Genomic DNA, 11,074 nt, shown 5'->3' with positions numbered 1-11,074 from the left:
AAGGGGCCAGATGGTTGGGTCGGCTGCGGCTATCTTAGAGATTCTGATGGTAACTACATGGGAAGCTTGTCTTTGGTGATGCATGGAATATCATATGTGTCTACAATGGAGTCCATGGCATGCCGCGGATGATTTGGTGCTACACGATTTTGCCGATCGCATCTGATTCAAAACAACTGATGACCGATATTCAGAGAGGTAGCAATAGGACTTTTGATAGTACTATTATCACTGAGATTAGAAATAGAGCAGCTCTGTTTAATTGCTCTTTTACCTTTGAGGGCCGAGCAGCTAATAGCGAAGTCGATATGCTAGCCAAGTTTTCAAACACTCTATATCAGGGCCGACATGTTTGGATGATCCATCCCATGATCCTTTTGTAATCCCACTCCATGTGAACTCTAATTAATAAAACTTGGTGATACAACTAAAAGAAGTACTTTGGTTGTACTATATATTTTTCTTTCGAACTTTTTTCGAGGATAGAACTTCTGCAATAATGGAACCCGGCTCCCAAGTCTAGGAGGCGTATGAGAAAAGATTGAACAGGGCGCACATCGATTTCTTAATAATAAACCTTGTATATTTGAATATTATTTTTTACAACTCAACGGATATCATACATTTACATGACACCCGTTTTCACCTTGGAAATACACTCTTAATTTGATGCCAAATACCCAACATGCGGGGCATGCGTGCTACTTACTACTACTACTATCAACACTATCAAAAACTTTAACACCTAGACACAAATCTTCCTAGTAGAATATTTCTCCTTTGCAGCATCCCAGAATCCTTCTTTCGTGCTGTTCCGGCACACAATGAGGGAGCCTCCATTTGTACACCCGAGCCACAATTGGGCAGGCAAATCCAATCGGCCGTGGAAATTCACAATGGCCATCCATCCATCCGTCCGTCCGTCCACCGTGCGAAAACCCAGCTCCGAAATCCTAATAGGCTTGAGCCCTGCTCACCGAGCTCGCCGCGATCAGGCCGTCGGGGAGCACGTTCACGGTCGCCGTGGCCATCTCCCACGCGTCGAGGCTGGACACCTTGACGGCGCCGGTGCCGTTGTTGAACACGTACAGGTGGCTGTTGCCGTTCACGACGTGGTCCGGGTACACCCTCGCCGTGATGCACGCCCTGCCCCCGCCGCCGAAGCTCTCCACCACCGAGTGGTCAACCTGTCCGTCGAAATCACAAGTGTTATACTCAGAAACAGAGCAAAAGGTTCAGGCTGCGGCGAGCCGGCGGCGAGGAGCTCACCAGCGTTCTGAGGGAGATGATCCCGCCGTGCGCCTCGATGTCCATGTCCACGAAGGCCCCGTACGGCGGCTTGTACACGCCGTCCCTGGTGCTCGACCTTGACAGGTCGGTGCACATGAGCACCTTGTACTTGTCGTTCTGCCTGAACACCCTGAAGAAGACGGCGGTGTGCTCCTGCATGTCGCCGGAGGCCATGACGAGCAGCCCGAACGGGCCGACGCTGCCCGGCACGGACGCGCCCTTCTCGCCGCACAGGCTCTGCGGGTCCAGCAGCCAGTTGGGCTCCAGGACGTCGGCGTGCTCCAGGGGCGGGACCTCGAACACGACCTCCACGTCCGCCTGCGCGCCCATCACGCCGATGATCTCGTTCACGCCGCCGGCGTTCACCTCCGGTATCAGCAGGTTCACCCGCTTGCTCCTCAGCGTCTCGATCTCCTCCACCGGCCACTGCCGCAGCTGCTTGCCGTCCTCGTCCAGCCATATCTTCCTCGGAACAGTCTGCGCACATTCACACGATCGAATTAATGAGTATGATCAGCTGATCTATAAATGTTATTGATGCACTGTGTGCGCATGGCGGCGGCTGCGCACCTGAACACCGGACCATCCCCTGACGAGATCGTCGGACACGCTGTCGGACTCGTTGGCCCAGCCCCAGAGCACGCGCCGGTTCTTGCTGGGGTCGAAGAAGGACTTGGACGCGTACACGTGGCCGTAGTCGAGGCGGCGCCAGCTCCGGCAGTCCTCGTCGTCCTCCGGCACGAAGGTGTCCGCCGCGTCGTCGTACCGCCCGACCACGTAGTAGTCCTGGACGGTGTCCATCACGCTCATCTTGAGCACGTGCCTCGCCCCGGCGCCGCTCGCCGGGAGCCCCACCTCCACCCCAGGCTCGGACACCGGGAACAGGTCGGGGCACTCCACCATGCCGGCGGCGTGGGCCAAGTAAAGCGGGTCAGCGTTCCTCTCCCATCGCAGGAAGTCCTTGCTCCTGTAAATCAGCGTGGCACCCCCAACGTCATGTACGCGGGCCGCGACGGCGATGCGCCAGACGCCGTCGGCGCCGAGCCAGGCCGTGGAGGGGTCGCGGAAGTCGTCGCGCTTGATGTCGGCGGGGACGGGGATGACGGGGTTGTACTCGGGCTTGACCCAGTCGACGAGGAGCGGGTCGGAGGCGTTCTTGGGGTATGCGACGTTCTGGACCTGGTCGCCGCGCGCGTCGATGCCGGTGTAGAGCATGACGGGGCTGCCGTCGGGGAGGATGGTGGCGGAGCCCGACCAGCAGCCGTTGGCGTCGAAGGAGCGGCTGGGCTGGAGCGCGGCGTCGAGCGCGAACCAGTTCACCAGGTCCACGGACACGGAGTGGCCCCACGAGAGGTTGCCGTTGCCCCACGTCACGCCGTCGGGGTTGTACTGGTAGAAGAAGTGGTACAGGCCGTTGTGGTACATGGGACCTGCAAAGCACAGCACAAAAAAAAAACGCCGTCAGGTAAAATTACAGTGCTCTGTTCCAGAACTGGAGCTGCTAAGCAGGTAAATAGTTCATTTGATTTGTCAATATATTAGTATGTCCTGTCTTTTTAACTTTAGCGAGAAACTTTGCCATTTTGTTCAAGGTATAACTACCAAAAACTTTCAATCATTTCATTGGAATTGTTTAGGATAGCTTCCTCCTTTTCGTGTTATCGACTATGGTGGGTCTAGAAATTTGGTCGGTCGGTGTGTGGATAAGTGGAGTGGTGTTCACTGAGGGCGATGTTGCGCCGGCCAGGATGACTCCACGTTACCAGGACACCAACACCGGCCGGACCGAGCTGCCTTTCGCCGCGGGCCACACACGCATCACCTTGTTCCGGACCTCCTCCCTCGTCCTATCGTCTACTGTGCATATGGGCTATGGATAAGTAGAGTGTTCACTGACGGCGATGTTCCAATGTACGTACTGTACAAGCAAAAGGTGTTCAGACGGGGAACTAGCACAATCAAGTACCGATGGAAGTCGCTCAAGAGTCTAAACACACCTCTGGAAAAGGAACTACGAGTCCGGTGCAAAAATCAATTTTACTACGCTTTCTACCATGTTTTTTATCTTCTTTTTTGCGCATCGCCGTGTATTTTTTTTATCTTATCTTACTGGACAACCAAAGTTTAAACTTTGGTCAAGAACAGGAGATAGAAATAATAGACTTGGCGACGGTAATGACCAAACGATGCAGGCCGGTGAGGAGGAGGGAGCTTTACGTTACGTGTGGGTGGTTGTTATGCTATGTCATGTGACAAAAGCACCGGCTTGTGAAGGATCTCTTCTTCCTTTCCCTGTTATCTACTGTGGTCGGTCGGTCTATGGACAAGTTCAACCTTCACTGATGGCGATGTTCCCACCACCAGCATAATTCCACGCAGATGCTTGAAAAAACAACGATTAAAGCCTAGACACATCTCCAATGTACTACTTCCTTTGTTCCTAAATATTTGTCTTTTTCAGATTTTAAATAGACTACCATATACGGATGTATATAGACATATTTTATAGTGTAGATTTACTCTTTTTGCTCTGTATATAGTCACTTGTTGAAACCTCTACAAAAGTAAATATTTAGGAACGGAGGGAGTACTAATCTCGCGGAAAACGTGTCTTGCCCACAAAAATTTTGTTGCCATGTTCTTTCATCTAACTACTAATGGCCTCCAAATCAACTTTTTGCCATGCTTTTGTCCCGCCGAACGGCTTGCTTGTGTTAGACCATTATAAAGTAATGATCTAAAACGTCTTACATTTGTTTACAGAGTGAGTACATTTTTGTTTGTTTGAGTGCTTTTTGTCTCCCCGCGAAAAAGAGAAGAAAAAAGAACGTGTTTTCTGTGTGACGACTGAACAACCAAAGCTCAACACTCTCGACGAATCGGGAGCGGGAGATGGAAACAATACACCTGTCGTGCCCTCCTACCTAGACAAGAAACTTTTACCATTTTGCCCACGTAGGGTAGGTGTGAGGGGCCATGTGAGCAGAGGCGAGCACGCGCAAGCGGCAGAAACACTCGGACATGGACACCGTATCCATGCGGGCCACGCACCCACCGCCATGCATGTTCAGAATCTCCCCTTCCCACTCCTGCTCACCAATCCATGGATGGATGAGCACGAGCACGAGCGCTCACTCGTCCGGTGTTCACCGACGGCGACGTCCCGACCGGGACAATTCACTCCAGGTCGTCGTGCCAGTTCACACGGGAATCCATCTAGATTATTTTGCTTTTTTTATAACGAAACTATCCAAATTCTGAACATAGGTTCCGGTGTGTTTTTTCTTTTTTTAGAAGATTATGTCACTGGGATCTGCTCAGCGAAGGAGCCCGTGAATGGATTAGCAAGGAGGCAAGGAAGAAAGTAGCTGTGGCGTACCATTGGGATCTGCTCAGCACACCACCAAGAAGAAGAGAAGCCACCATGAATGGATCCATCCGAACCAGCCGGACACGAACAGAGGATTCAGGTTAGCCAACGTTCATAATCAACGACGGCGGAAACGAGAGAGAGGCGTTGGTTTCTATACCGTTCTGCCAGTTCTTGGCGGGCTGGAAGTGGTAGGCGGACCTGGTCCTGACACCGCCGGCCGTGGTCACCGCCGCCGGCTTGTCGGAGAGCCAGCGGAGGGAGGCGGAGGAGGAGACGAGGAGGCAGAGGTGGAAGGCCACGGCGCACGCCGCGAGAGAGAGCCCGGCCATGGCGAAATGTTCTTGGGACGTCTGGTGGTGGTAGCTGGCTACTTGCTATGATGCTCCCCAGCTCGCTGGAATGGATGAATGAAGGAGTCGGCCTCGGAGCCTCCGAATTTATAGCGCTCCGACGTGCCGACGTGGAGCACATGGCTGGGGCACTTGGCTTCGGCTCTCCCATTTACCAGCAGTTTCTCCTTCTCTTTTCGGACGTTTTGGCGCGGGGACCCGAACCGCCGGTCAATTATTTCCTTCCTCGACCGGCCACCGGCCGGTGGCCGGCCAGGCGACAAACCGGTCGGGATCTACAGAGGACGGTGATGGCGACGGGGATCTACGCCGCCGCGGTGCCACGGCGGACGGTCCTTCCTTCTTATCCACCAGAGGCCGACGTGGCAGATCAGCACTCAGGTCCCGGCCTTAGATTAATAATCATGTTAGTACACATGCCATGTTCTCTTCCCCTTCCGGCAAACGCGAGATGCCCTCTTGGCCCACGGGCACGCCGGCGAGGTGGAGCCCGGCGACGATCGCCGGCCATGCTCTGCTCTCCGGCTCGCGTAATACTCTGCGTGGGCGCAGCCGGGTGAGCAGGCAGATCGGACGGCCAAGAAACTCTCCACGTCTGTGCTAAATTTACACCGGTGCAGTCGTTCTACTACCATGTGTTTAGCTGACCTGGCTTCTTTTTAGTTTTACATTTTCTGACATTTCGGTCAAAATTGTGCTAGCACGACATGTTTTAGGAGAAGACTTGGCTTGGATTTAACAGGGTTTTCTTTTTCATTTTGGGTGGTTTGGTCGGTCATTCTTTTCCCGGAAGGCTACCGGCCGGACGACTAATCAAGATCCAGGTCCGGCGACGGGACCGGGATCGGGATCTACATGCCGCCGCTAAACCGATGTGACGCCTTCCTATTGTTAACGCTAAGCAGCCTCTTTTGTTAACCGAAATGGCTTACGTCGTCCACGCGTACTGGCCAGAATCTTATCCAACACGGAGGAACGACGTGGAGCTACAGTGAGCAGATCAGATCGTCCAAGAGGGCCAGCAGGGACGGATTTTATTTTGGTCTTGCGCACTGGCCAGAATCTTGCGGCCTTTGGGGAAGGTGTCATGGTCCTTGCAAGCTGACGCGCCAACAAATTGGCCATAGGGCCAGGCCCCCAAATTATCTCAGAACTTTTCCATTTCGGCAAAAATAAGCACTTGTGTTGCTCGGATATTAAGTGCTATAATCATGGCGACATAAAATCCTCGACGTCAAGGCATCTTCAACGCTGTAACTCAAACATAGGTCCTTAAATGTTCGCTGATATATGCGGTTACAATCATGGCGGCATAAACCCTGGACGCCAAGGCATCTTCAACGCTATTATTCAAACAGACATCCTTAAATGTTCGTGGAAACAAAGTTACAATCATGGCGACATAAATCCTCGATGTCAGCTGCCAGGGATGTGAGTTGTGGGCTAGTCTGACTAACAGTGGGCCGGGAAGACCGAGAGAAGAGTGGGAAGACGTGCTGACAGTGGGTTGGGTTGGACCGTCCGGACTCTCGTACACCGCCCCTCGACCTCGATTTGGGAACAAAGTGTGGGGTTTTTCAGACACCCGGCACGGTCCGCAAACAACTGAGAGATATTGGTGGAGGCAAAAGAGAGTTCGGACATGTAGGGGGGATGGATGCCCGCGTTGGAAAAGATTTCTTCATTAGGCTGGTCGTAATGATGGTATCATAACTAGTATCATGCATACCAATTAAGCAGTTTTGATGAGGTGTCATAGAATTAAGTGAGAAAAGAGAAAGTCGAGTATCATATTATGATACCGTATCATAATAATGATATACTACTTTGTGTCATGCATGGCAATAAATAAAATACTACATGATACTAACATATGATATTATACATTAGGGAGGTAGTATCATACACTAGTATCATATGCATGATATCAATATATGATACTCCCCATTACAACCAGCCTTAGGTCTGAATCGAAGCCTAGCCAGACTGCGTTTGGACCTTTAATCTACCATGACTGATAGAGTGTTAAGACTGTCTATAATTGTATGAGCAATACAAGTACCACAACTCTTCACGTGTTGATGAATTTCAACAACCAGGAAAGAATAACAGCGCTTGCGGTTCCTTTCATTTCTTGTCACCATGTTAACCGCTTCCACGCAATCAGTATAAATATTTATACCAGGACTAGACTAGTAGTACACGCTTTAAGTGAGTTGGCTTTGATTTTAGTAGGTTTTTAGTTCCGGCCTTTGCGTCTCGGTGGACGTCTGACCGGCTGGCCGGCCGGTCATTCTTTTCGTCGAAGGTTACAGGCGAGATGACAAATCAAACGTCCGGCGATGGGACCGGGATCTAGCCCGCCGCTAGCGATGTGACGCATTCTTTTGATTCTAAATATTAATATCAACCAACCGTTTTATCAATCGAAAATGGTTCCATCATCCACGCGTTGCCGAGTCGGATGCCTTCTTATCCAGCCCACACGGGCGGAGTTACGTGGAGCCAGACGGCAGGCAGATCACGCAGCTCACCGGCGGCCAACCGCCGACGTTGCCGCCTCTGCCGTCTTTGCGAAACGGAAGGTGTCATGGCCTCAGTGGTGACGCGCCAAAGAAAGGGGCGATCGAGTTGCTTCCGCGGCTGGCCGACTGGCCGGGAATGCATCGTGGATCTCTCCGGCCAGTTGACGGATGGGCACTGAATGGTTTGTTTAGTATGTTAACTGACCGCCGTATGGGATCTTCGGTCAGTTGGTGCCTGCTAATGGGCTTTGCTAACTAACGGCCACGTCGGAGCTGCATGCCCACTTGGCCACCATGTCCCCCCTGCGCTGTCTGGAACTTCTTGGAGGGAGAGGCTTGCGGATTGGAAACGGAGTGCGGCAGGGAGAGGCGTGTAAGGAAGCGCGATGAGGTCTCTGAGGCTCCTCAAGAACTATGATTGCTACTGATACAGCATTCTGACGAGAAAAACTGCGTGCAGGGAGTAGCGTGGAAGGCAGCTTCGCCGCCGGCGTTCGGCAGACTTTTGGTCTACGACGACTGCTAGGAAGCAGTGCTCTGCTTATTCCCCATGGCAACACTGATATTCCATGCCGACAGGCTCATCAGTTCATGCCTCGTCACGTTAATCACCCTTCAAAGCACTGTGATTCGTGTGTGTGCACATGCACGTCCCGTCGCGTTATTATCCTTCAACACCCGGCGCAAAAATCACCATAAGAAGGCTTGTTCTTACAGCTGCAAAAGACGATTGGTTTCTTCTAACTGTCCATGAGACAGTGAATAATTCAGATATTCATGCGGTCTCTGTATCGGTCTCCCTCATCCGTTTACGTGCACGCGTATTTGTGTTGATTGACAGTATTCATGCCACGCCTTTGCACGCAAAGTTTGGCAAGGCATTCCGTTTCGAAAGTAAATAGATTTGGCAATGACATTCTAGAGGAAGAATTGCGTTGTTACTGGTAATGCAGGAGAGGTTACATGCAGTCTTGCTGAGAAACAGGGTGCAGTCTGCAGAGAGTGGCGTGGAAGGAAGTTCCACCGAAAGCATTGGGCAGACTTTTCGTCTGTGACTTGTAACTTGCAAGGATAGATTAGATTAGAGATTACTTATAGTCCTGATGAAGAATTGTACTCCATGCTGGCTGCTATTCTAGTACACCCTCCGTCCCAAAATTTTTGTCTTAAATTTGTTTAAATATGAATGTACCAAATCAAGTTTTAGTATTAAATACATCTGTATCTAGATAAGTTTAAGACAAGAAACTGGTTTTAGGCCCCTAGAGACGTGCTTGGAAGAGTAAGATTGACCAGAGCAGAACCGGTAGCCTACCGTCCACGGGCACGTCCATGTCTTGTCCCTTTTATAACTCTTGATGAAAACACGTGGCTCAGGCTGGCAAAGAAGAGTGTTTTCTAGTAATTCATATCACACCCATTTTTGATAGAAAATTTGGTACGAGTTGTAAAACATTTTCAGAGGAAAAAACACCGCGTGCTACGGCCCGGGCCGTTTCCAGAAAAGACCAGACCAGCCTAGAGGACGGCCCAGCATTGAGAGGAATCCTCCTGAAGCCCCCATCCGTGTCGTCAGTGTGAACCGTGAAGACGTACGTGCGCAGAAGGGAACAAAATAGCTTGGACCATTCGGACGTGCTTCGCATGGCCGTTGCTCTGCTTCTTCGAGCTCGCACCGTCGTCGGACTCGTGGATCAGCCCTCTTCTCCGGTCGATCGCCGCGTGTTTATTGCTTTGTCGGCCGCTTGTCGCCATTGTTTGGCATCGACAAGGCAATTTTTTGGTATGCAGATATTGATAATGCCGCCCTAGCTCGGATACACGTGGAAAGATCCACGGAGAACACGTTGTGCCGGCAAGGCGCGGACGGAATGATCTCTAGCATGAACAGAGGAGGCGCTGGCCGTGCGTGGATCGCCTGAAGATGATTCCAAGATCACCGGCACCGCCAACGGAGAAAAGGTCAAGCGAAACTTCCGGACTCCGATTCACTGGATTGGTCGCGGTGCTACATCCAGCCAGTTCCTCGCAGGATAGGACACCTGTGCGTGAGAGTGTACTCGTATTGGACCATCGGCGATAGTATTTGTTAGGCCGGCGAGCTAGCGCGTGAGCATCGGAGTTTAGGTACCTAGAGATGTGCTTGGCAGAGCATGGTCTACCTGCATGCAGTGCTTGCTAGTGTAGCATTCGGCATAGCAAAACTGACGGGTGTACTATCGAGTGTCGACAGGCTCGTTGATGGTGCACTGTCCAATGTCGACAGGCTCATTCGTAACAAGGTTTTTTGTACGGGTCCCAAGAGCTCGGCTGCAAAAGGAGAGTTTTCCAGCCTAACCATACAATACAAATCTTCAGATTGTTGGGCTAGCTGCAAATTGGTGGGCTGTGTGAAAACTGTGTAGCAAAGACTGTTGAATTCATCTGTTGTGTATGCTTGCTCTTTAATGCCTTACCGAGCAGGCCTACAATCTGAAGATGATCGTTTGGTGCTGAGCAATGAGCTGAAATACGTACTTCCTCGTGTCAAAAATGCTTTTATATCATGAAACGGAGGGAGTACTTCAAAGGGAGGCCCTCACGGTTCATGAGGATGGACAGACGAGAGAGGAGGCAGGTGCAAACGGGAAGGTGAAATTGCAAACAATGGTGACAGCAATGCTATGGAGGACGATTGAAGAATTGCTCCAATTCCACGTTTATGACTGAAACTTCGTTTCTTCAGTGTCGGGTGCTTTTGAGGGGTGAAGATCCCCCATGTAATATATTTTTTTTCTGCCTGTTGTTGCTTCCCTTTAGCTTGTTGTTAGCATTAGATGCGGCATTTTTGGGTAGACTTGCTCGCTGGAACCTCTAAGTTTGTTGTATTAAATCAGCGACGAGTAATATGAAACGGAGGGAGTAGTAGTTGGGTGGCACTAGGATGCTTTTGTATTCCTTTTGTTCCGTTATCATTTCATAGTGGAACCCGATCCATTTCCAGATGAATCTTTTCCAATTATCAATGAGACGAACTCATGGCAGAATTATGTGTTCAGGCAAATTCACATGTAACACGGTCTTTCTCCATGAACTAATGTCTCCGTCTCTGTATCTCTTCCTCCCTCATGTGCATTATGCGCGTGTTTTTCCCCATGAGAAAAATTCATGTCACATCTAAATTGGTCAAGACACTCCAGAGTTCAACAAAATTCTAGTGGACAAGTTCTAGGGAACGAAGTGCGTACGGGCGTCTCGTTTTACTTTTGAAAACGAAATTCTAGAGCAAGAATTGTGTCTGTCACAGTCCGTGTTACAGTATGGGCCCTTAATCTAGAAAAGGCCATTATAGACGGCCCAAATTTGCAACTGAGCCGATTAAAACCCCACTCATGTCACATGCACAGAAAGAAATGAAGAAAGGAAAAGTAGCTAGCGCGTACCATTCGGATCTGTTGAGCGCCATCCGGAATTCACCATGAGCCCACCCGGACCAGCAATTCCGCCACGAATCCACGATCCATCGGACACACACACACACAGAAGATTCAGATTAG

General features: G+C 50.8%; 2 protein-coding genes across 2 annotated transcripts in view; both read right to left on the bottom strand.

The window, feature by feature from the left end:
- Nucleotides 1-561: 561 nt before the first annotated feature.
- LOC123190614 (fructan 6-exohydrolase-like) lies at nucleotides 562-5,123 on the bottom strand. The gene is made up of 5 exons (XM_044603286.1): nucleotides 4,821-5,123; nucleotides 4,670-4,678; nucleotides 1,861-2,720; nucleotides 1,270-1,767; nucleotides 562-1,187 (listed from the first exon to the last, which is right to left on the bottom strand). The coding sequence occupies exons 1-5, from the start codon at nucleotides 4,990-4,992 to the stop codon at nucleotides 954-956; spliced, it is 1,773 nt and encodes a 590-aa protein (XP_044459221.1). The 5' UTR covers nucleotides 4,993-5,123; the 3' UTR covers nucleotides 562-953.
- A 100-nt stretch (nucleotides 5,124-5,223) lies between these two features.
- LOC123190615 (fructan 6-exohydrolase-like) overlaps nucleotides 5,224-11,074 on the bottom strand; it is a 6,604-nt gene continuing 753 nt past the window's right edge. The window contains exons 2-3 of the mRNA XM_044603287.1: nucleotides 10,961-10,969; nucleotides 5,224-5,402 (exon numbers count right to left, since the gene is read on the bottom strand). Coding sequence (XP_044459222.1) covers nucleotides 5,224-5,402; nucleotides 10,961-10,969 — 188 coding nt within the window. The remainder of the gene's footprint in view (nucleotides 5,403-10,960; nucleotides 10,970-11,074) is intronic.

The sequence above is a fragment of the Triticum aestivum genome, chromosome 2A, assembly GCF_018294505.1.
Source record: "Triticum aestivum cultivar Chinese Spring chromosome 2A, IWGSC CS RefSeq v2.1, whole genome shotgun sequence".
Taxonomy (NCBI): domain Eukaryota; kingdom Viridiplantae; phylum Streptophyta; class Magnoliopsida; order Poales; family Poaceae; genus Triticum; species Triticum aestivum.
This window is presented reverse-complemented; position numbering and strand designations above follow the sequence as displayed.